Source organism: Rhipicephalus sanguineus, chromosome 1 (genome assembly GCF_013339695.2).
Source record: "Rhipicephalus sanguineus isolate Rsan-2018 chromosome 1, BIME_Rsan_1.4, whole genome shotgun sequence".
NCBI lineage: Eukaryota > Metazoa > Arthropoda > Arachnida > Ixodida > Ixodidae > Rhipicephalus > Rhipicephalus sanguineus.
Genome location: NC_051176.1, coordinates 260258235 through 260285075, shown reverse-complemented (window position 1 = coordinate 260285075; position 26841 = coordinate 260258235). Strand labels below are relative to the sequence as shown.

Here is a 26841-nt window from a genome sequence, read left to right as displayed (position 1 = left end):
AGGTAGTATAGGGGACTTTATGTGAAGCTTTTCAGTGAAGTTTACTAATTATGCAAAAAAGTGAAATGAAAGTGGACGAAAAAAGACTTGCTGTAAGTGGGGACTGAACCCACAACCTTATCAAGGGGTATCACAACAAAACATGGGCACAGATGGGATAGTAGACAATGCCTACAGGAGAGTACACAAAATGACAGAAAAAGGAAATTTAAGTTCCAGCTTGCAGGCTTATCCTCGTAATCTCAAACAAGCCTGGACTAAAAGTTTGTTCTTCGCTTGATCCAGTTGAGTAGAGCACCGTTACTCGGCTAAAAACGATGCAGTGCTTCTCCAGGATTGCTGCCGATTGTCATTCATACGCAGTGACCACTTCTGCCGAGGGGCAGTGCTGACATCAACTTTTTCGAGTTGAGGTGAAACAGCGAGTCATCACAGGGGTCAAACACAGGGGTCATCTCTGTAGCCTGTAACTCACTCTTCCCTCATTTTACCAAGTTGAGCACAGCACCATAATTTGAATAAAGGAGACATTACACTTCTCAAGAATTACTGTGGAGTGTTCAGTGACTCAGAGTGAACACCTCTGTTAAGGGGCAGTGCTGCCATCCACTTTCTTGAGTCAAGGTAGTGTGTTGAGAAACATCTTATAATAATAATAATAATATTTGGGGTTTAACGTCCCAAAACCACGATATGATTATGAAAGACGCCGTAGTGGAGGGCTCCGGAAATTCCGACCAACTGGGGTTCTTCAACGTGCACCTAAATCTAAGTACACGGGCCTCGAACATTTTCGCCTCCATCGAAAATGCAGCCGCCGCGGTTGAGAAACATCTAGGATGGAGTTTAGAAAGGCATGTGCCCTGCTCTTGCCAGTCATACTAAGAAACTGAAGTACTTAAGCAGAATATGGTTGGTTATGGTGGTTATAGAGGTGAGAACACCTCTTGTTTATCTTCAAGGCTTGTCGCAATGACCAAACCTAAAAATTTGGTGAGCTCAAAGCAACTTGCAATGGCTGCACATCGTGAACAGGAAAAAGCTCCAAACACAGTAGCCAAACTTCCTTCCTCTCCTTGCTGGTTTAAGACTGCATCACATGGCATGGCGAGGGCTATATCACATTTTGCCATTCTTGTTATTTCAGCACCTGTTATCCGAATCTTGCCAGTACCACTTAAAGGGGTCCTGCAACACGACGTCCAAGTAATCATCAAATGACTTATCTAAGTTTAATGCCTCATGAATTGATTGCCACAAAAGTTTTTTGAATCAGTCAAGTACGAGCGGAGTTACAGGGCTTTGTCGTATGCTTTCTCTCTCCTTTCATTCCAACGCGTGTTCTGAAAGCTACACAGGGGCATGACAAAGTGGCAAGAAGCTACAGCAGCATGCATCATGGCCTTGAGCACTTTATATTCGGTTTTTCTTTAAATGTGTCGGCTCACTTTCGATGTGATCACGAGCTTCTAGCAGTACTAGGTACTGCTAGAAGCTTGTTTTTAGGTTTAGGTATTGCATGGGTACGTGGCGGCACTTCGTAGCGGCTGTGGTAAATATGCGGCACATGAATGCTCAAATCGGCCAATGGCTGTGTCCCTTCACCTATGCCGTAGTCGGGCCAGTTTATGGCATAATTTGTGAACAGTAGAGCGAGCGAATTCAAGCAGACTTTGAAACGTAATTGTAAATTCCCTGTATGTGCTGTGCTATAATGTTTGGCTCCCACGTTCACCGGAGCCTTGACTTCCGATCGGCAGTGTTTTCTGACCATGTTTAAAAAGTGTTGCAGGGCCCCTTTAACTTCTACAAAAGTACATTTTTACTAGTACTTCTACTAAATACTATACAGACACAGGGAACACACTGCTTCGCACACAAATGTGTTCTAGCTCCTAGTACCTGTGCAGTGCCACTAAGCAACAAAATTAATAAGGCAGATTCTTTCATCACCTTCCAGAACTGCCCAATGACATGTTCCCTACTTTCGACCTGTGCACACAGCGACTTACGTCGCTACAATCCAATCTAAAATTAATTGAATATTGCCTTTGTTCACGGTAAAATGTACTACAATACAAGCTGCAGAAGCAGCTTTGCAGCAGAATGCCACTTTCCCTCGAGGTGAAATTATGAGTGCAAGATTTGTAGAATTATCAGCAGTTAGGTATTTTCGTTAAGAGCGTGGGGGTGCTGAGCTGACACCAGGCAGCACAGATTAGCATGCCGGCAAAATGACAGGCTATCGGGGGAGTGTGTGAGAATAAAGAGGAAGAGATTGAGGTGAACGCACAGCTTTGTCGGCATGATATATGCATGAACTGACGGACAGTGCAAATGAAGTGGCCTCGGCAAAATGAAGCACATGCAGTGTGGCAGAACTGAACACAGACAGCGTGCATGAATCCAAAAATTCCAATAGACTAAAAAAGACATATGGTCCCTTATACATTTGCCTACGATGATTTGAAGGTGAAAGTAATCTTTTTCTTCAGTGTTGATTGTATAGGTTCCCCCCCCACGCACACACACAAAAGAAAAAAAAAAGCTTTCTGCACCTAACGTGGTTTTGCACTGCCTCCAAGATCAGCCTGCCCTTGACCGATCGATGATGTCAAATGGTGACATGTGACGTCATGTAGCGATGTCACAATGTCATTATGCGACATGATCGTGGAGAAAGGTCACTAGGGTTCTCGGGCGAGGCCTTGCAAGCCTCACAAGGTCTCGCAAATAGGAGTGGCAACATAGCCACTTAAAGGAGTACTGACACGAGTTTTAGTAATTTTTATATTGTTGCTCTGAATAAAAACACAGGTGTCGAGAACCTTAAAATGAGTATTGTCGTGCCTCAGAATGCATTTATTATATTTTTAATGCCGCTACCTTAAAAAGCACTTCCAGTTTCGATACTGAGGAGGTTGTTTCACAGTGATGTGTCAACATCACTGTGAAACATCTAAGTCACGTGGGGAAAGCAACTCATGACTTACTAACAGCAGCTCTCATCTGCTGTCAGTTACACGTGGTGCACATAAACGATGAGTGAATTGTCATTCAGCAACTCAGGCAGCGATTATGGTCGCATGGAGGATGCAGAGTTCGCAAACTCAGCGAACTGTGTAGACTTGTGATGATGATGTCCATTTAGTGCTGCTGGCTTGCAGATGCTGTGCGACAAAAACTTTAAATCGAGCCAAAATATTTTATATGCATTTCCTGGCTCAGGTCTGCGGAAAGTGTTAATGCTGCATGCCAAGAAAATAAAAAATGTCCCTTTTGCAATGCCTCAAAATAGTGTCAGTACTTTATTGAATGAGCACAACTAGCAGCTGTGCACAGCATACTTCTCTAACAATGAGACCGCAGCCACACTTGTTACAAGACAGGATGACTGGTGGTAGTGAGGAATCAACACCACTACCTACTGCAGTCATGGTCTCGTGGTAAAGTGCTCACCTCAGCCGTGTGAGGCGGCGAGGCCAAATCCCACTGCCCCCAATCACCCACTGGTTTGCCATAATGTGCACTAGCGTCCCCTGGCTTGACACTTCGCTTTCTCTGATGGGATAACACTTGGGAAAAGTCTGCTTCTGAAAGCCTGCCAAAATACTTGTGAGCACTAACATGATGTGTGACCAACTGAATTGGAAGGAAGCGGTGGAAGAAAGCAGGGGCACGATTTTTGTGCAGAACGGTACACACTGCGAGTGAAGTGGCCTAGGCAAAGTGACCCATGTGTAGTGTGGCAGAACCGAATATGCAGTGTTGTGCATAAATGCATGGATACTGCCAGGCTAAACAAATATACTCGACAAGGGTGCTGGATTTACAAAAAACACGCGAACAAAAAAAACAATACAAATCTGCAAGCCTTATTTGTATCAGACCAGAGCAAAGGCAAGTGGCAATGGTTACGAGGAATGTGTGCATTAATATACTAATGACATAGGGCCAATTCAAATATCATTCCTCACTTGAGCACTTGAAAAGCTCAATTTTTGTACTAAACAAAGCACACCTAAAAGCAGTTCTTTTTGGAACACAAATGTAAATTTCTTTTGCTTTATTTTTTGCATTCAGAAAAGCAGCTAGAACTTATATTAGGCAAACTTATACCCTTCCCCTTTTGTGTCCAGCCTACAGAATGCTTTCAATCCCTGGCTGGGCACCCAGATATGACAAAATTCAGTTTCTCATGGCAGCTCCTAATTAGGCAGACATGTCGGCACATGAACAATAAGCCTTTATTCTGCATTGAATGTTGTTTCCGTACTTGTCCCCAAATATATCTTCCTCTAGCTATCGTGACAATGAATGGTGCGAGATGAGCTTTGGTTAAGGGGGGATGCGGGGCTAAATGTAAACTTTTGAACTGCTGAGCTAATTTTGATGGAAATTTCAGGGATGGCTTATCTTCTTGATATTAGGACATATTTAAATTTTCAGCACCCTAGCATGAACACAAAAAAACCTACAGCTGTTGTAATGATAAATCATGTATGCTAACTTGGGAACTTTATCATTTCAAAAATAATAAAAATGTACGAGTTATCATTTTAAGCAAGGTTTGTAGTGCAGGATAAGGCCAGTCACGTATTTTTTATGAAGTTTCTGCAAAAATGCCATTGCTCTAAAAGCGAAGATTACTTTTTCCCTTGTCACTGCATGTCAAACTAGTGAATTTTGTTTTGTGTTAGAAACTACTTAGGGCTCACAAAAGTACCTTATCTTGTTCCTGACAAAATTTCAGTCTAAAAACAACCTTGTAAGCAGCTTTTGGCAAAGCAGTTTGGAAATGATAGGTTTCCTAAGAGGCTCGTCCCCCCCAAAAATGTGAACTGAAAAAAACGAGTTAAAAGATTTCACAACATGCTATTGATTTCGATGGTCAAAAAAACTTATCAAAGTGACCTCCTGCATAAATACGGCCTTTCTCATCAACATGACACTGTTCTGTGACAATTTCATGCAATAGTCTTAAATTTTTCGCAGCTTTCAAGCTGTGAATGTTGCTGACAACACATGTTGGTCACAAAACGGACCATGCGCCGATCGCAATGAACTCCCAGGAAAACTAACATATAAGCCGAGTGGCACACAAACACAGCACGAGTAACTCGCAACTGGCGCGAAAGCAGCGGTGGATGGTCACGTGACACCGTTTCCGACAATTTGAGCTTGAGTTCCAGTTTTCCAGCGACTCTGCTGACGGCGCGCAGCTCAAATTTTGCCTTTTTAATTTGTTTGTCCTCTGATGTACCCTTGACAAATGATCTTCTGCGACAAAAAAAGCACGAAAAGCAAACAATCGAACACGGGCAATTGCGTGTCTATCACTTTGCGTTCTGCTTTTTTGCCCGCTTTGCAGCTGCGTTTCAGAGACTCTCTCCCTGGCAAGTTCATGCCACCCTCTTGTAAAAAGATTTTTTTCTGCTGCACAGATGACAACCAAACTTGGCAAGCATGTTCTTTAATGAACCATTCATCCAAAACAACTCAAATATGAAAATGGATATTTTTTTTTTAAATTGTTTTTAGCCTCGCATCCCCCTTAAAATAAGATCTTAACTGTGTGAAGATGAGCATACACAAATGTTTCTCAGTTTTTTTTTATTACTCAGTAAAAAAAATTCGGCACAAAAACATTTTTTTGTTCCCAACATCACAGGTACCAGGATCCCATTCTTGGTTTGCAACAACCATGTATATAGTAGGATGTAAAAATAATGCCCTCCCTTGTAACACGCAGAACAAGAACGCAACCGAAAATCCCCATATTCGCTCACACAATAAATGAGCACCAGTATAGTGGATGCGAAGTTCTCCAAATAATGGTATGAAAAAACACTTTATAAAATGACTGTGCCCTTCAAAGGCATGTGAACCGTGCCTACTATCCAGTTTTCTGCAGGAATGTCCTTCTGAGGATCCACATAAAAAGATCACATTCTGGCAGGCACAACTTCTGAAGAGGTCCTATGCAGATGGGTTCTTCTTCATCAAGGCAATGTCAGAATCGACCATTTCTTTGACTAGCTCCTGCAACATTTTATAGAAAAATATGGTGATTGTAAGTATACTGATCAGTTTGCTCATTTACACTGGGCTAAGCAACTTCAATGCAATGCAGTATGTTCACAGAATAGATGTAAGCTACAAGAAATTAATTAAATGGTGAAGTATTTAAGGGTCTCTGAACCACTTTTCCAAGTAATGATCGAATGACCTCAGTACCGCTTCATGAATCAATTTCCACAAAAATGTTTAGAATCCATCAAGTATGAGTGAAGTTACAGGGACTTGTCGCACTCTTTATGTGCCTTCTCTCATGTTTCGTCCTGACAAGCGAGCTGGAAGCTACACAGGGAGGCATGACAGGGGGGAAAGAAGTTATGTCATGCCCTTGAGTGTATGCCATAAAATGGGATCTCTCTCTCCTGGTGTTATTATGGTGTGCGCTAGTGTGTAATTTTAGCACATGGTGGCATGCCATGGCAAGAAGCATTTTTGATCTAAATGCCACTCTTGGTTTATGTCAGCTATCGGCCAATGCAGTATTATGTTCTATGGCGAAAAATCTATTGTATGACAGCCCTCTGAAGAGAGTGCACGGGCCTCTGTATTGCCGGGAGCAATGCCTTCTGGTTCATGTATTTAGTTGCTGGCGTCTGGCAGCGCCCGGAGTTCTTATCTATGTTCGAAGTGAAGCAAGTGTCTCTCTCTCTCTCTTTTGTACACCACACAGACTACCTGCTTTGATAGGGAGAGTGCCCTGCCCTGTCATAACTAGCGCAGTGTTGTCAGTATAATTCGATGGACCCAGAAAGAATGCCGAGGCATAAAAAGCCTGCCAGAAAACGCCGTGCCATTCGCTTTCTTGCCGACACTTGCCTGTGCATGTCGCTTTTTTGGCTGCTTCTTCGCCACTTTCATTTTCCTTGAGTTAATTGCGGAGCATAAGTTCACTCCAATAAACCTTGTTTTCTGAAAGAACCCTGGATTGTTCTTGGCTACGAGACATCTGGTGAAGGTGCGGGGTACGTGAACCCTATACCCTCTGAAAGTCGTCAGGCAAGTGCAACTCCTACCAGCCGCCGACAGCAAGCTCTTCAGTCGGAGTTTGGGCTGCTTCCGGAGAAAGTGAAGAAAGAAGACGTCGTGGCCACAACCATGAACAACACTACCAATTCCCGTAGTTCTTCAGCAACCCTGGGAGCCGAAGACTGGTTGGAGCCAGTTGAACGGGTCAAGCTGTTTAACCGCTCGGATGACGAGGAGACAATGAAGCACGCGTTTTTCTACGTTGCAGACTCGGCTCAAACTTGGTTCGAAAACCATGAAAGCTCCCTACAGTCCTGGCACGGATTTAGGACGCAATTTTTAGCAATGTTCACCACGGTTGTGCGGAAGGAGCGGGCCGAGGCCTTGCTGCAGATGTGCACGACACTCTAACAAAGGTGTTGTGTTCATCGAAGAGATGAAAAGGCTGTTCAGGCGACCTGACCCTGAAATGAGCGAAGAAAGAAGCTACGCCTCTTAAAGTGTATTGTCAAAGAAGAACAAACCAGAGGCAATGGCTTGCGGCATTGAAGAGTATGGAGATAGGGTGCTTGAGAAAGTGGCAACTTTGTGCTCCACTTATAAACTCTCCTTGCCACGCATGACTATGATTTGGCTGAGGTGCTCACAGCAACGTCTGCTTTACGCTGTATGTGTTTTTTCACCAAGCACTTAGGGTGCCTAAGGACTCCTTTAAAACTTCCCCTGGTTCCCATAAATGTTCTTTGGGTAGTGTCTATTGAAAAAATCATCATTGAAGAACTTTTAAAGGGCCCCTTACACAGCACATTTTGGTTATGCACTGGAAGTTATATGCCCCAACAGAGAGCATTCTACCACAATAATTTTTCAAAATGGTTTAATACAGGTAAATATTTTGAAATGGCGTGAAACCGTGGTGTAAGGAGGCGAGCTCCGCACCCTTGCCCCTTTCCTTGTCTAGGCTTTGCAATCCAAATTCCTTCCCTGCCTTTTCCCATATCAGAGCCAGAGGATCATGTCACGTGCATGCATCAGCATGGCACGCACGCATCATGCTGCGCCTGTGTGACGCACCTTTTTCTTTCTCTGGATTTTATGCTGCGTGGCCTAGCGCTGACACCAAATATTCTTACCAATTCAGTTTCGCAGCACTCCCTCAGCTCAGTGTGGTGAAAATCTAGAACGATTATGCAAGGAAGCAAGCGAGCACCGAGCGACATGTCGGAAATGGCAATTCCCTGTGTCGCAGCTCACGGCAATGCGTTCTTGAGCCGGCACGCACAGAGCTGTGAAACTACATTGATTTTAGAAATGTCGACATTATCTATGTAGACGCACTCTGTGTTGTAGGTCACCTCTCCATCACTAAGCGCGGCGCATGCAAGAAGGGCAAACGACGTTCAGTTGAAAACTTGCTCTTTTCGCAGCGCATAGCATTGCAAATCTTGGCAGACGTAATCATGAAATGTATGCATTACACTTGTCAGCTCAAAATGGCCAGACCTGGTGAGGTGCCCTCTAAATTAGATTTCAGTGACAATTACATAATCAGACTCAGACTTTTTTTTATATTTTATTTTTTATAGACTATTTTCTTATTTTTTGTTGGTATTTTGTTGTCGATTTACGCTGCTTGTAATGAAATGTATGTGCTCACTTGAAATCCCCTTTCTATGTAATGCCCAATAGAGCCTTTAGGGTATTGAAATAAATAGAAATATGCACAGCTGTATCAAAAACCATACGCAAAGCACCACCACTATGGAAGAAGTGTGGGACTGCCAGTGTTCGTGGCATAATTATATTGTGTGCCTCAAGGACTACTGGCTCTGGAGAAGCAGGTCATAGAAACAATGAACTTAATGCAATGCATTTGTGCAAATATACATTATCAGAACATCTGTGTTTATTTAGGAGTCCCATAAGATGTGGCAATTGCATTGTTCTTCAGTCACCAAGAATGGCATGAAGATGAAAAGCATGTTGTGGTGTAAGCATGAAACTATCGTATTTAATCGCATAGCAAAGGCATTAAAAAATGTAAGCAATGTTAGAGGGAGTGTTCAAATGTGCGAGGTAAATTTTAAAAGAACTTTCTCACAAGACCAAGTACAGAAATGACAAACGATTATTTAGCTTTACATTAAGTAAACACAATTACAATTTGCAGATAACAATGACTTTCCAATCTTTAGCTTCCGGAAGGCGCAATGCATCTCATTCAAAGCAAGTAGCTTCTGCTGCGTTTGTCAGTGGCACACGTGGACTTTTTTAAACACCAAAATGCCTTCCAACAAGCTCCACCACTAATCAATTACAGTCGAACCCGTTTATAACGAACTCGAACGTGTTGCGAAAAGTGGTCGTTATATCAGTAGTTCGTTGTATATGGACTCGCCCTTAAAAACGTGCGCTTAGCGGCCAAGCAGTTTTTTTTTCTTTGTGCACTTTTATTAATGTGCTAACAACCCCTTCGGTGACAAGCTAAGCCTTTTCGCGTCGTGAAGCGACGCCCGCTGCGTGCTCACGAGTGAATTAACCGCCTTAGCAATGAGCTGACACCGTTTCACCGAAGCGCGGTACCGCGACCTGGAGCCGATCATCCCTGGCTAGTTGCGTGCAGCGCGTCGCCTACTCGAGTCGCGGAGTCACTGCCGGGCCGCTTGCTGTATGCCGTATGCGCGCGTTTGTACGTTCTCCGTGCTTGCTTCACTCCTGACCGTGCACGGGTGCGGCGACTAGCCTCTTTGTTCAACGCGGCGAAAACAAGCATTTTCCAAGCAACGCGCACTCTACGTGTCCGCGATGCTCTCGCGGCCCTGCACGACGATGCGCGGCGCACTTCAGTTGTCACCTAGTCAAACACGCAGTATGCGCTCGCTGTCAGTGCATCGACGTTTCTCGGTGCCCGCGCCGCTCAACAACAGCGAGCTACTTTCGTTTCTACAAAGCGCACTTTAAAGCGGTCTCGCACGACGCGGCGGCGGCGAACTTGCGAACGGCAGCATGGCTAAGCATGGCGCGCTCGTACCGCCGTCAATCCGCACAGTGTACGGCGTACGCCACACGCGCAGCCGAGCAGATATCTACAGATGACTGTGATAAGGTTGTCGGCTATGGCATAATGGCACGTTGATCGACGGCGGCCACCTCACCTTCGCTCTTTTCTGATGCTTATCCGCGAAGGCATCGCCGCAATCGCGCGGAAGTCGTAATCACCGAGCGACCGGTCTCTGCCGTTACCGAAAAGACAGACGACTTTTCGCGGCACATTGTGGCGTCGACGAGTTTAGGGACGCAGTGAACCTTTCTGCGATGGAAAGTTATCGCGGTTATCACTTCTTGCATTTATGCCTTCTTGCGTCCCAAGGCATTGTTTGGTTCATCGTAGGCGGCCGTAGCTGCAGAGAACGGCGTCAGGAAAGGTTACCGTGCGAAAGCTGACCGCAAGGCTTCATGCTGCCTACTATTTTTTTTTCCCTCACTGCCATTCTACCACTGAAGAAACGCCTGGAAAGTGAGCGACCTCGCTCACATCGTCCGAAATCTGCGTGCGGTGCTCGCCGATCTGGGTATCTTAGTCGCGAGTAAACTGGAGCGGGGCACGCGCGAGCGCGCGCCCCTGTCACGCTTTAGAAGGCATGTTTTAACTTTTTTTTCGCTTCGTATGCGCCATATTTTTACCGCGACCATGTCCGAAGTCCTCGTTGTAAAAGGAGGCTTTGAAAAATGTTCGCTATATCTGGACGCAGCTTCAATGGTTAACATAGGAAAATCGTAAGTGCACTCAAATATGGTTGTTATAACCGATAGATCGTTATATGTGGGATCGTTATAAGTGGGTTCGGTTATAAGTGGGTCATGGCCCCTTTGACTTAAAGGCCAACTCCGGCGATTTTTCGAGGTCGATGGATCTCAGTGAAATTCGCTGGGTACGTTCCTTTGCACGTTTCCGTCATTTATGCCAAACTACAGGCTTGAGATATGCGCAGATTGTTTGCAAATGAATTTTAAAGATTGTCTGCAAACGCCCTCCTGGCTTCCCACAATTATTGGCAACATTGCGTCTGTGACATCAGTGTTGGCAAGGCGGCGGAAGTGACGCAGCCGAGGGCACCGCTAACTTCGGCGCTTAGGCCGCTACAGCGAGCGTCTGCTGTGCACAAGGCGACAGACAGCGTTGGTTTGGCCGGCGCTTCGCTGGTCGTCCCGGCTGTCACAGTTTTCATACTCCGCGCCGCCGTGACCGGCATGCCTTGCACGACTTCCGGTTCGTTCGTAACAACGTCTACGTCATACGTAGACAGTACACTCGGTTGGGTTTCGGTTTTGCGCTTTTTTGCTTATTTAAAATTATTCTCCAATTTGCCGAGTATTTCTGCTATCGGGCCCGTAACAGGAGCGTCTCAGGAACATAAAAGCACCATTACTTTGACATGGCCAAAAAATCGCCGGAGTTGGCCTTTAAAGGGGCCATGACACCCAATTTTCGAACATAATCTGTGTTATGTGTGTTAATCCTTATGCATTCGCAAACAAGCTGGCAAAATTGTGGTGCATTTGGTCAAGAGGTTAATTTATAGTTGGAATATTTTTATAAACATGCGAGCGGCCTTAGAGTTGGGCAACACTGGCGCACTCGCGAGCCGTGACATAAGCTGCTTGCTGTGCAAGAGTCTGCATTCCGGCGAACGATTTTGTTCCGTGGTCAGCTGTGCGTGCAATCGAGCTATTTCAGCTTGTCAGTGAAATTGAACGATTTTCGGTGGCTGCAACTTTGGTAGAAGGGGAGAGCTCCTCTCGATGCAGCACATGACGTCACACACGCCATGGCAAAATGGAGGTTGCCGGCCATGGGTGGGGTTTATAGCCGGCAACTTCTAGGAATTATTTTGCACTGAAATACTCTTGCACAGTGCATTTTTCATATATGGAGAGGCACAATAGACCCTCTACTTCTATTTTTCAGTGAAAACTGCAAATTGTTGGGTGACCTTGTCATGCACCCTTTAAAGGTGACCATGTAGTAGCTGGAATTAAGGCCCATAGCAGAACACAAGACAGGCAGAAAAACCAGCAACAGAAAATGCTGTCATGGAACAGTTGTTTTTGAAGCAGAAAATAAAGTGACAGTTTCACCGCAAAGGCGAAGCAATGAATGTGATAGCAACAAATTGGAATGTTATATGAAGTAACGTTAGCAGCAATATCAACTGTAGTAAACATGAGCTTGCTAAGTAAGCAGTGTGCTGCAGTGTGGCCAGACCCATATGAAGAGGGAGATATGACTATGACAAGGCATGTGTAAATGGTGCTGTTGATGACAAGCAGCTCACATGGGCAGAACATTATTTCTTTGTTCCTTCTTTGTGTCCCGTCTGCTGCGCAGTTTGCTAGAAGATTAAGACTTACCAGCTCGCCCAGCTTTCAACGCTTGTTACACATATCTTAGGTTGTAAAGCATAAGATGGTTTGCACATGTTTGAAGTGGACGCTGTACTGGTGCTCCAACATGGTGGCTATAGGATGATGTCAGTATCAAATTCAGTGCCACGGAACGCCACTGGTGCGTGTACGAGAACTAGCAGCAGTGCCACTGCCACTTCAGTAACACCAAGACGCAATAAGAATGCTGCTGGCGTGTGTACGAAAACTTACAGGAGAATCACCGAGCCTGACCAGCACAGATGCAACTTTCTGACATTGCTGGTCCTCGAAAAAGAGAGTGCCAACGTTCTCACTGGCACTTACTTGAACGTGAGCCGAGTGGTAAGAACACATCATGCACAAACTTATCAGCCTTCATCGCAACTCACTTTGTATTTGTTGCTTCGGAGATCACTTTCAAAATAGGGCCCGCGAGGCTGTGCTAAGCCGCACCCTAAAGCCTCACCCTAAAGCCTCTCTATCTCAGAGACGTGCACATTGAAAACTCTAAAGGATAGTGTGCTATTAGCACAAAGCTGTGGCGAGGGTCAAACCCGCGACTTTCGGGTCAGCACCAAGATAGCTGGTGCCTTTGTATGCAATCTTTGCACGCGTGATCAGCGTTGGAGGTCACGTGACCTCAGGGTTTCAAACCCGCATTGAAGTGAGAGACGATGTGATGCCTTTGCTCACTTCTGTCTGTGCTGCTCATCATGCCAACATTGTGCCAGCGAGTGTTTGTGGTCATCAAGTAAGATATGTTCATGTTTGGTTGTTTGTGAGAGGCATCATGCTTACTGTAGTAGGCAAATGTTTACTGCAATATATCCAGCTGATAAACATACAAAGCTTACTTTGTTAATTAGAACTAACAGACAAGAAAGCCAAGGAAAGTATAGGGGATGTTATCTGTAGCAATCATGATGTAAATGTGAAGAAAGTAAAGTGGACGAAAAGATAACTTGCCGCCGGCAGGGACCGAATCTGTGACCTTCGAATCCCCTATACTTTCCTTGGCTTTCTGTTAATTCTAATTAAAGTTGTGTCTAGCAAAGAAAGCAAGCCCCCTAAAATTCCCGTTCTTTCGTACAAACCTAACTTAATGTGTTTTAATGCATTGCTATCGCTCTCAATGCCATGCTTTTCGGGTGAAACTCAATTTCTCCTTTGCAGGATAGAGAGTGAAAATATGACACAATGTATGCACACTTAAACCGTGTACGCAGACTTAAAAGAGCACTCAGAATGTGAAAAAAAAAAATGTCTAACTTATAACTTCACTGAGCTGTCATCAAACCCTGATGGCCATCTGTCAGCTAAGTTGCTTGAACACCACTAGATTCTACTGGCACTGTCAGATCAAAGGTGCCTACATTCCTGAACATCTTTACAGGTGCAAAAATAAGCTTGCCAGGCTAGATACTGAGATGGTATCAGTAAAAAAAACACCCAGCACGAAGATGAATTTCATTAGACCATTCCACACTTTTCATTTTGAGGACAAGCTCGTAATTATGTGTAATTACTAGAGACCGGATTTTAGGCAAATGCCTAATTTGTTCCTTGCGTACCTACTGCCCCACTTTGATATATGAGCGTGAATTAGAGGTTAAGAAGGGCTATTATAGTGTTTTTATAGTGCCTATAAATGCCTATCCTTGGCATTTGTGCCTAAATGCCTATTAGTGCCTATAAATGCCTATTTTGAAAATCGGCGCCTATATGAACACCAACTTGAAATTTCGCTTTCGAGTGCAGTTCGAGACTGTTATTCATGTTCCCGGGCAACAGTGACTATCCGGAACTCTATGGGGTTCAACCTAGTGCTCTAGTTCAACTGAATTCCTGACAACAACCGCTAGCAGCAGTGAAATGGGACGCGCCGGTCACCATACACCGCTGCGCTGACATGGCACGGGTGGTTGGTGAATTACAAACCGTGGAGAGCCGTCAGGTGAAAGGAGAGTGAAGAGCAAAAGAAAGAAAAATGTAATGTGCACATAGCTTTTGTTTTGTTTGTAATATATTTCTTGAGGTCAGTGGCATAAATCCAGAAAAATCGCAAGGGGGACCATAATGTCAGACCATGACACACACGTCAGACCATGACTGCCATTTTGTTTTTATACATAAGGGTTGTATTGTTAATTACAAAAGAACTGACCCATGCTTTGAAACAAAATTTAAAAAACGAGCATGGGGTCCAGCTCAAACAATTGCATTGTTCTATTCAGTCTTATTTGAACCGGTAGAGCGGCTTTTGCGATTTTTATAGTCTGACACAGCTGAGGGGTACTGAACACAAGTTCACACTAAAAAATAATCAGCTTTTAAGAAAAAGTTGAATGCATTACACTCAACTGTCAAGTAATTCAAATATATGATGTTCTAAGCTAAATCTCAAGGGGGGATCAGGGGCCCCTGAGCCCCCCATGATTTACACCAATGCTTGAGGTGTTCGCCGACAAGGGAGAAATTGACCCTATGTGATTAGACCTAGCCAACACGAGGCATCCCTCCCTGCTAGTCTTTTAGCGGTCTTCTGGCTGTCTGCTCCTGTGCTGCCCTTCTCAACCATGCCATAAAGATACCCAGGAATGTGTTGATTCAACAGTGAACACTTGACTCACCATGCTACAGAATAAAAGGAGAGGACGTATTCTGCGAACCATGTGGGAAAAATTGTGTAGAGATTGGTATAGTTCTAAATCCTGCGCTAAATGCAGCTCCACTACTGCGAAACCTGAGGAAGTGCATAGCACTGGCATCCAGCAATTCCCATTCATAGAGTTCCCACTGCTCCATTTACCAAACCGTCGATTGTGTCAGTGTTTGAGGTAAACATGTTTGCCCGGCATGATTGCCCGGGCAAACATGTTTGCCCGGTTTGCCCGGCATGAATAGAATCTTGTTAGGGAGATTCGCAAACTGTGTGCGACATGCGTGCTACTTTTTGTTGCGCTTTATCGACTTCCTGCTTGTTACGGCAGTTGAGATATGTGTCGTCTGCAGCCAGTTCCGCCAGGTTGTTTCCCCCTTCAGATGTAGTGACGAAAACGCCAGACAAGTGCCGGTGGGAGGGGCAATCGCATGCTTAGCGAGGCGGTTGACCCCTTTCTTGCGAGGCATGGGAGTCAGCCGCTCGTTTCCGAAGCGTTTTTAGCGATTTTAAGTTAATGATTGCGATTACTTGTTGGTTATTTCTGGTAATTGTATGATTTTAGACCTTCATTTATTGTAACCCAGCTTTGAGCTTTGCTAGCCTTGTTTTAGGCCTGTATTGACCACTTGATTTTGAGCGTGATCACGCAACATGAGAAAAACATACAACAAGCCGGGCCCTAAAGTGCTATACGCTTAAAAGGACAATTGCGCGGCTATGTTCAACTGTTGGCACCTTTGTGCCATCATAAACATTAACATTTGTTGCTTTCGTGTCTTAGACACACGTTTCGCATGTCTTTGTTCTGAAGTTATTTGCATTTATGTAAAAATTTATTGTGCCTACATTTACGATGTTGGAGGCCTAAAACGTGTTTTGCCTGCCTATTTTTGGCGCCTAAACGTGCTTTTTTAATGCCTAAAAATCCGGCCTCTAGTAATTATTGATTAGCAGCGAAGAAGAAAAAGAAAACGCTGCGATTTCGAATCGCTTCCGTAACTTCAAATATATAGCAGTTTTCCAAAAAACAAGCAAACATATTCTTAAGCCATAAATGCTCTAACATGCTCGGCTGGCGATCTATGTCTTGACGGTTGCAGCAAAAGCACACACTCTTGGGAGTAAATTAACCAGAGCTCCTCTGCAGAACAAACCTGAAATGAGATCCTCCTTTCCCAACCAAGTTTCTCTTTGGCCTTGCTGGCATCTCCAAGCAAGAAGTCCTATAAAACAAAAACATATTACATGTTGTAATACACTGATGGGTAGTTAAATGTGAAGTATGATGCTGTGTACGGACAATGCCTATCTTTCCAAATTTCCAGCCATGTTTGTATTAGGTATAGAATCATTCCATGCCAACTGCCCCAACCTTGGTGCTAGACTATCTGTGATTTCTTTCTAAAAATTTAGGTGCATCAGTTGAACACAATACTTCTGCCCCAAAATTTCTTCACCAGCTCAAGCACCGCCGGAACATTCTCATAAGGCACAGCAACATGCCCAAAAAAAGTGCCGCTGAAAAGAAAGTTCTGATAAATTCTAGAACAGTACAGAACGGGCAGGAGAATACTCCCTCCTCCCCATAAACCTCTCAAAAGAGGGAAGAAGTAATCTGGCGAAAGCTGCAGACTGGTAACTTTCGAAACCCGCATACCCTAAGCAAATGGCATCCTGAGGTGCACTCTTCCAAATGCAAAAACAGTGAAGGCATAGCGACCCTAGATCACATGCTCTGGGCCTGCCCAGAGCTAACCAGTCTAAATGGGAATGATGAGTCAAGGGAATCCTCCCTTCACAGCCAGGAAGAACAAGACCAAAAACAAGTCATCCTTTAAGCCCAGGCTGCTGCCAGAAGCCAACTGGTTTTGGCAGACGTTTAGGGGGGAAGCAGACAGTGAAAGGGGGAGCTGCGTCTCACCCCCATCGCCCATATTCCCTGACGGGTGCAAATAAAGTGCTATCTCTCTCTCTTCTCTAAGAAATTAAGACTTACTTTTTATACAAGACTGGCGACAGATTTCCCACCTACAATTGTACTCATATGCTATTGGCCATTTCTTCCTTTCTTTTATAAGCCATTAAAAATTAGTATTCCATATTTTTCTCCAGAAATTATACTTCCACAAAAATTTAAATATTGCCTATTTGGTGCTCTATTTCACAACAGAAATAGTTTCAGATGGATATGTTGTGCAGCAGGGCACACAGGCAATATAAATATGCAAAAAGAAACAACAACTAATTCTCGGTCAAACTCGATTCAACACTGTGGGAACACCACAGTGTTGAATCGAGCCACCGATTCAACACTGTGGTGGTCCGATTAAAAATGCAGTAGATAGGACATCATATGCGGAATTGTATTGTTTCTAAATTGAGAAAGCCTTACCAAATTATTTTTTGCTTTAAGGGGAAAAAAAACAACTGAAGGGTGTGTCCAGATAAGACCGAACACGAGGTCCCGGTCACCATTCCAGATTTTGACAAAATTTACTGTAGGCCTAGGCAATACAACCAAAACAATGGTTTCGAAGTTAGTTTTGTGAAAAGAAGTTCTGTTCACCTGAAAAAAAAGATATATAAATTTTGGCCAAAAAAAAAAAACACTTTTTCCGCCAATTTCGCGATTTCTGAAATTTGAGCGCACCTAGGAAAAAAACGGTGCGCTTCTTGGTCACAATATTTATTCCCCTCAAAGAACAAGTGAAATACAATCTTATGAGTCTATTATATTCCTTGCTTGTCGAAGCACTTTTGAAGAAAAAAATCACAAACATGACAAATAGCACAAAATACCTGTACTTCAGGAATTTATTGCTGCAAGCTAGTTTAACTGATGATAATAAAAATCTGTACATATTAACTTTGATGTTTGCTCTCTCTTTTCAAATAATTTCCATGGTTTTATCACACTCCATTTCATTCTATAATTGTGCTGAAACGTAAGTGGTTTACCATCGCCGAAGTTTGAAAATATTTCTCAAAAAGGCCATTAATTTTTTTTAAATCCCTCTGATTTAGGCCAAGGATGTCATCCACCATTCTGTGTAAAAGCATGTTGCATTATTTTGGTTGCTAACAAGTTATAATGCGTCACAAGTGTCAAGTCAGCCCAGCGGCTGCGCCGTTCGTTATGTGCTGAAAGTCTGATATAAGTTGTTCCAAATAATTGTACGTGACATAATCACAAAGCAGCAGCTCCACAACAACAACTGCGCAGCCAGGTGTCACGTGCAACAAGCTTTGTCTTGCGATCAGCCGCTTGACAAACCCGCAGCAGCGACGCTCGATGCTGTGGGCGTTCACATTACACGAGTGCCGCCTCGACGGTGGACGAGCTCCACTTGCGCGCCAAACACTCTCATAGGACGAATGAAATCAGGAATTGCAGCTTTCCACATAATAGCGCAACAGCACGGCCTAATCTTGCTGCCCATTTTGATCTGTACTCTGGTGTGCTACTTACTCTCCACCATTGCAGCAAGAAATAAATGGTAAAATTAGCCTCTGCCTCATTTTGTCTCACACTGGAGACAAAGTATTTGTGATGTTTTCTTCTTGCCAGTTCGATCAGCTGTAACGAACTACTAACCTGAATAACAGTGTTGTTAAGGCCAAGATGCTGCCAAGAGCCGTGAAACTTATTTCTACCTACCTAATAATGCCACAGTAATTCACATTGTTTATGCAGAATACATTTTTACCGATGATGATGGCTTATGATGTTAAATAATTAGATTGCATACACTTGAGCAGGTAGCGAAAAAAACGAAGACACAAGCAAGAAACAGAGACTCCAGACGAGCGCTTTTTAACGACATCAGTGTTTTACCGTAACCGTAACAAGGTGTCCAGAGAGGATGTGGAAGTTTTTTTTTATTCAAAAGAAGCCTCATGTGTGCCAGCCAGCCTTCCTTGAACCTTCACCCCTATGAGTTAGCTTTCCTTGCAGCTAACCTGGCACCTTCGTTTTTCTCGTGATAAAGGCTCGAGCCAGAGCATGCATCATATAATTGCAAGCTTACAGTTTTTAGCATTTGTAATTGTCACTTTTTGCTTGTATGGTTTTCGTTATAGGGGCCGATTAAGATGTCGCATGTTATACGTTATTGCTGTGGGAGTGGGATGAGGTGTTACTGGGTGATGACTTGGTTTTCTGAGCTGAGTGGTAAATAGGCGTGGATTCCGAGAATAAACTTCAGTTTAAAGTTGGCGCTCGTCTTGCGTCTCTCTTCCTCACTTGTGTCTTCGTTTTTTTGCGCTACCTGCTCAAGCATACAATCTTACAAGCTTGCCCAGATTTCAGTTCTTGCAAGCTGGATAATCAGATATAGTGCACTCTAGTAAAAATGTCAGCCTAAAGGCACGGTTAAAATTTTTCCTGGACGTGCCATTGCATGAATTTGGACAACATGACAATCTTCTGCAATATTTTAATGCAGAGATGATGAGAAAATTCAAACTGATGAAGGAAAAAAATTGTGCTGAATTACTCAGCGTTGACAGTTTTCAACAGCACAATGGTGCCTACGTGCCATTTTATTCAGTCTGTCGAGTATTTAATTCAGCTTTATATAGACTGTTATTCACACAGGCACCATTAGAACTGCTTGCATCTGTTATGCACTCCACTACTATGCACACTATGTACAATGCACACGTACTATCAGCAGAAGTTCAGATTCGAGCAATACCAAAACTACATTATAATAGGGACTTTTAGCTTGTATGTATGCTTCTTTACGTTTCCGTTTTACTGGATACCGGATGGAATCTGTGCATGCGCGAACCTTTACGGAACGTAAACTACTCACCGGATAGGCTTTACGCTTACGGCCCTATCTCGCAAATCCACCTTTGTTCGTAGCTACTCGCGATATCCGCTTCGCGGAGACTCCAGCCACCGAGTCAAAATACGCCGAAGTGCGAGCGCCAATTGCGATCATCTTGTTTCAGCCGGTTTACCGAGGCTAGAGCGACCTAGAATACCGAATCCGTAAACGTGAGAGGCCTAAAGCCCCCGACAGGCTGGATAGGTGGCGCCATCTAGCGGGGCCAAGGTTTTTTTTTTTTTAATTTGAGTTTATTGGTTACATAAGCATCAGTTACATACTACTTGTATACAGATGAGGGTCCCAGAGTATAAATACTGAAAACAGTACCCTCAGTTAAAAACAACAACAAAAGTGAATTTTAAAAATTAGCAGAATATTAGCAGGTGGTGAACAAGCGAGAACAGTTGAAATAGGAGATGAAATAACAGGAAACCAATAACATAGAATGCAAAATGCTAAATACAGTATAGAAAGCAATAATAATAATAATAATAATAATAATAATAATAATAATAATAATAATAATAATAATAATAATATACAAGGCAAAAATAGCAACAGGCAAGAACAGTTGAAATACAAGATGACGTGACAGGAAGACGATAAAATAAAAAGCCAAATGCGAAATGCAATATAAAAAGCAATGCAATGCTAACTCAATTACAATGCAAAAATAAAAATGGAATGAAAGTAGAAAAAGGCACAAAAATAAAATAAAAATGAAAAGAAATGAAAACAATTTATAGAAGAAAAAAAAATGCAAATAAAAGTAATGTGGACAAGTCCAAAGAATTATATACATTAACTAAGGTGAGCAATCAGCAGTTAAAAGGAAAGATTTTATTGATGCTTTGAAATGTGAAAATGAGGGTGAACCAGGCAAGCACAAAATTGTTATTGCAGAAACATCGGGCATTCTACTTCCAATGTAAATGCCTTGCAGTGGCCTAATAACGAATGAGTTGCCTTTCTAATAATTTTTTTCCTTAAAAAACACTAAGCAAAAACAAACGTGTCCATGACTGGTTGCACGAAGCATCACAAGATGTCGACACCATCGTCTGGTAACCCGGTATTGCTACACTCCTTTGTGTGTACCGGGATACTGCACATGCCTCTCTTATGATTTTGCCGCAGCAGTAATTCAATATTATCTAAATTAAATGTAGTTTAATTGCAGTTATCGCCATTTAGTGGTTAGCACAAACTGAAAAGTATACGTTTACATACATTCGTAAACGTTTATGTATGGCAAGCTAAAACTTTTCTAAAACGTGCGTTCCGGTAACACGGTTACATTAAAAAGTATACGTAGAAGCTAAAAGTCCCTAATGATTCTTTTTCCAGATTCACCTCCAACACACCCTTTTCATAATTGTAAAGCTAGCTTTCCTGTGATGCAGTTTGCCCAACTAATGGCGGCTAGTCGCTTTAGCAAACAGCGTGTTCAAGCGCAGTTCGCTTGCGCTATGACGGGGAAAATGTAGACTCAGCTCTCTTGATGTAAAAACACATAATAGACAAGCCCCAGCACGCTCAACTAGGACCTCCCCCCCACTTGAAACACACCAGGTGCCACCATTAGTTGGGCGAATGTACAGCACAGGGAAGCACATTTGCGGATTATGAAAAGGGTATGGTACGAGGCTAAACCTAGATTCCAAAATGCGCATTTGCATCTACACCTCGCTTGAAACTGGCTACAGAAAGAGTGCACATCACAAATCCATGTAATTATGCATAACGGCATGATCAGTTATTTACTATTACCATTTGTACTTATGCTAATTATAAGAAGATTCATGCTCGTTCCAAACCTCTACATGGTAATCAGTGCTTTCTGTTTCACATCTCTAGAGTGGTACTAATAATAACTGTTGGGGTTTCATTTCCCAAAACCACCATATGATTATGAGAGATGCCCTAGTGGAGGGCTCCAGAAATTTCGACTACCTGGTGTCCTTTCTAGAGTGGTACTATGCAAGGTTTAAAACTAGCAATGCGTGTTGCTCTTTAATGGACTTTTGCGCAGCACCAATGTCCGGGCATAAGCATGGACTGGCACCACAAGTTATTTAAACTGAATGAAAGCACAGTATTGATGAATGTATTTCAAAAACAAACCTTAATTTTACCGTCTCATTATTTTAACCAATCTTACAGCACACACCATGGATTACCTAATAGGTAATGTTTACTGCACACTTATGTTGCAGATTACAAGAAGAAACCTAGTCGACTTACCACTTCTGCAGGGCGAAAATACTTTGGGTTGACCTTTATTCTTACAGCACCACTTTCCTTTTCTTTTCCAACTTCATCCAGGCCTGAGCCTTCCCACCTACGAAGAGAGGCCATTAGATTATTTTTATGACATTTTTATGACACTGGGTAATTAAAGCAAAGGAAGAGATCGAAAGGGAACACATGCAATTTAGGTTATTGTATAGTAATCTGGCCATGCATTGGTACACCTGTAAAATGTACTTAGCACAGTTATTATAGATGGTATTTCATCGATGTTCAATATTTATCAGTGTTGTATGCCTTTCTTTTCTTTCTTTCACTGAAGGGCAGATATTCAATGTTTGCTGAACAAGCTTTCTGTACTGCCCTCCACTTCTCACTCAATAACTCCTCTAGGACCTGTAGTGTATTTTTTAATAAATAAATAAATAAATAAATAAATAAATAAATAAATAAATAAATAAATAAATAAAAACTTATAACAGACTAGAAATAAAGTGCTCATGGCCACACAAGATGGTGTAAAAATACCATAAGAACAAACTAAATTAAAAGACGCCATACTCTCTACACATATCACACAAGTGAGATGCTCGACTTTCCTATCTGCTCTAACAAATAGCAGGTATGCAAGAGCATAAAGCTGATCTCTTAGCATGCATTCATCACAATTTACCCATTAGGCCTCTGAAAACCTCCAATGTCATCGTGGCATTTTTTACAGAAACTTTGAAGAAGTGAATTGTTGCAGTTGCGGCAATACTTTAGTCACATGCATAAGATAAGAAGGGTGGAGTATGGTGGGGTATGCTTAAGATAATACAGGTAGGCAGATAAGTAACAGCAACAAATGAAGGCACCTGAGCGAAGCTTGCATCTGGGCAGTCCCAGTTATGAGAACAGCTCACTGTTCTACTATTATGATGCAGGGAAATTGAGTGGTTCTATAAAGATGAAGGCAGTTACAATGTTAACAATGAAGATAGCGCAAGTTGGTATAACATACTTGCTAATAAATGTAACACTTCATACAGCACAAAACGGTTGTATGTAATGCTTGCTATAGAACCACTCCTCCTATGGCTCAATAGGAATGACCGTTTCAGACTTATATCAGGGAATCGCCAACAGACTTTTTTTCAGATTTTATTACAGCTTTTATTTTCAGCTTATTACAACTGGTCATTGTGCACTGGGAAACTAAAACTGGAGGGTGGCCAGCACTTCTGGACACTTTCCAGTTTAAGTTTGCCAGTGCACAATGACCAATTGTCGCAAACATCACCACCACCGTTATATGGTGGCTTATGCTTAAAAAAAAAAAAAAGCTATAGCCAAATCGAAGCCATAGGGAAGACAAGCTGGCCTATAAGTGAAACTGAAACTAAACGATGTGCCCATATTTGTAGCAAGATATCCTGTATGGCGCAGCGTGGCACAGGGCTTTATTTTTGGTGCAAATGGCAGGCGATGGAGCAGGAATTCTACCCTTGAAATTACATTTTAGAGTAGTGCTCCAGATCTCACAAAGCACAACAATCATTAGAAAAGTAAGGAGAGACGCTTACACAATAGTTCGGCCAATGTGCTTGAAAGCCACTTCAACAAACTCGCGGACGCTGTGGTATTCACCGGTGGCAATCACAAAATCACTTGGCTCCTTTTCTTGAAGCATTAGCCACATAGCCTAAACAAGAAAAATAAATATATACCACAGAAATACATGCTTCAGCCCCCCTTGCCATTAAAACACATAGCACTCATGCATAAATAATGAGAACTAACGAACAATCAAGCCAAGGAAAGCCAAGCGAGCAGGCAGAAATAGAGTGTTCTACACTTGCTGTCATGGCTACGAATGGTGCTGATAAACACTCCTAGGTTTAAATGCACAGATATACCCGATAAAGTGGACGGGAGGATGACCGCTGCCATAGCTCAATTGGTAGAGCATCGGACATGTTATTTGAAGGTTCCAGGTTCGGTTCCTGCCGGTGGCAAGTTATCTTTTCATCCACTTTAATTTTTTTTCACATTTATATCGCAATCACTATAAATAACATCCCCTATACCTTCCTTGGCTTGATTGTCTGTTACAAACTGGAGAAGCGGCGAAAGGCAGGCTAGTTGGTACATAACTCAAAAGTTGAAAAAACGGCGCAAAGACAGCCTCGTGTCACCTTCCTTCGTCCTGTCTTTTCGCTGTTTCTTCAATTTTTGAATTGTCTGTTCGTTCTTATTAATGTTGTGTCTAACAAAGAACAACGAGCCCTTAAAACTCCCCTTCTTTCGTTCATTCATGCACAAATGGTGAGTAATAATACTGATCCTTGGCACCATCGAAGAGTTAGTGCATCTGTAATTTGGAAGTCTATTTCTCCAATGAAAAATAAAACCAGCTCTGTTCTGAGCTCAGTTTTCTCAGTGCCAATTTTGTACAGTTCATGCCAATCATCCCAGTGCCACTTCACTACAAATGAAGATAAATTCATTCCGTCATACACATTTAGATCCCGAAACCTTGATGAATGCTATAGAGCTGTCTATTTTTGTCTGCACATCATACAAGTTTTTATAACTGGTTTTTTTGGAAAAGTTGGGTAATATGTATAGGATGTGCCAAAACTTTTTTTGATCCTTATTTGTACATCAAAAAACAAACCAATTGCTTTATAACACCAAAGAGACCTTTGAGAATATGCTTGTGAAAAAATCTTAAAGGGGTCATGAACCACTTTTCCAAGTAATGATCTAATGACCTCAGTATCGGAGTTTACTGCCTCCCGAATCGATTGCCACAAAAATTTCTCGAATCCATCAAGAATGAGCGGAGTTACGGGCGTTTGGCACACGCTCCCAGCACTTTCTTTTCTCGTGCCGACGAGCGCACTGGAAGCTAGACAGGGAGGGATGGCACGGGAGAACGAAGTTGCGTCAGCGCGCGTCATGAAACGCTCTCCCGATGTGATTCGCGTGCGCGAGTGCAGCTACCGTGTACTGAGGAGCACGGCGCCGGCAAGTGGCGGCACCCCGTGGCAAGAAGCAAATCTGATCCGAACGCTGCTCTCGATTTACGTCGGCTATCGGCCAATAAGCATGCTATGTCTCTTGCGACGTAAACAGGCAGATCCGCGACGTCAACGTGCAGACGCCCCGCCCCGCCCACCGACGAGAGTGAGAACTGGCCTCTGTTTGAAAAGAGGGCGCGCCTGAGGAAACGGCAACTTCGCGCTCCGCTTGTGGCCTTTACGTGGCGCACTCGACTGTAATATTTGGCAGAGCAGTTCATAGCCGTGTCAGCTTTCCGCAGGATGTGTTTTTTCAACAAGCCCAAGGGGTGCTTCATGACCCCTTTAATGAACTTGTGTCTAATTAATTTGGTGATGACTATGAGAGGCTATCAATTGTTGCAACTCAAAACCAAACAGATTGCTCAAAACTGATTTCAGTTAAGATATCAGCACAAGGAATTACATGTGCGTGACAAATTTCATTGATTTATCCCCATAAATAACAATTTTTATTACCACATCCTCTATTAATCATGCACACTTGTTCATGTCACCACCAACATTTTACTGCGTGTAAAGAAAGCACACACCAAGGCATAGTGGCAGGCCGTTGGTATCACACCCACAGAAGCCTACGCAGGGTGCATCATGTCCTCTATATGGTACAAGCTCATTGTCAATGTCTATGCACTTCCTCTTCGGGCTGTTGTAAATGGCTGCGAGTACGTTCAGCTTTTTCACAAGCAAACAAGGATTCACATTTCCTTGATGCCACCGACAAGAGACCAGTGCAAGTGTTACAAGTGTCTTTCTTTGTGCTGTCTATAAACAGTCTTTGTGTCCGTGCCATTTTTGGATGTGCAAGCGGCGCATGGCAACAGCACACACGTTTGCTAATCCAATGCATCAAATGTGGGCTGCAGTTCATTTCTGCAAGCAATGCACACTCAGACTGGTCCCATTCAAAGAGATGGCAGGGAACATTGATGATGTTCCCTGCCATAACTGATGATACATTATCATCAATTATTAAAATCCCCACTACCATTAATGCAGTTGACTTCCAACGGCACTACACCAGCTATGCTATGAGCAGTGTCAAACAGAAATGTGAAGATGCTTAGTTTTTCTATATGTTCTAATAAAAAATGGTGATTATAGTATAGTGCAACCAACCATAACAGTGCCCATAGAAACAAAATTGTTACTTGACGCTTACATTATTACTGTCTCTCTAATCATTACAACCACTTCTGAATGCACAGGAGTCTGGTAATCTGAAGTCACACAGAAGCAGTATCCCCACATTAAGAGCCATATACAGGTTACAGAGTGCTTGCTATGCTACATTTATGTTGGCTTATCTGTTACCAAGTTTACCATTCTTGTTAACAAAAAGGAAAGACGTAACTGTAGTTCTACAATGAGGGTGTTTCAAACTACATGCTTTGGGAAAATGAGAGCAGGCGGAGTACATTTGCTATGGTTCACTGCTTTGTATAAAATTTGCAAAGAGAAGACAGCAGATTGTGGAGCACATTCCAGCCTATCAAATACATTTCTGAAAAACAGATATGACTCTCAATGCACTTCACCATGATCAAATGCTAAA

The 26841-nt window shown here is 42.9% G+C and overlaps 1 protein-coding gene across 1 annotated transcript in view; it reads right to left on the bottom strand.

Annotated features, from left to right (window-relative positions):
* Nucleotides 1-5832: 5832 nt before the first annotated feature.
* LOC119378830 (GDP-mannose 4,6 dehydratase) overlaps nt 5833-26841 on the bottom strand; it is a 49067-nt gene continuing 28058 nt past the window's right edge. Inside the window, exons 8-11 of the mRNA XM_037647852.2 lie at nt 23787-23905; nt 22216-22312; nt 16288-16356; nt 5833-6042 (exon numbers count right to left, since the gene is read on the bottom strand). Of these exons, the coding sequence (XP_037503780.1) occupies nt 5980-6042; nt 16288-16356; nt 22216-22312; nt 23787-23905 (348 nt within the window). The 3' untranslated portion in view covers nt 5833-5979. The remainder of the gene's footprint in view (nt 6043-16287; nt 16357-22215; nt 22313-23786; nt 23906-26841) is intronic.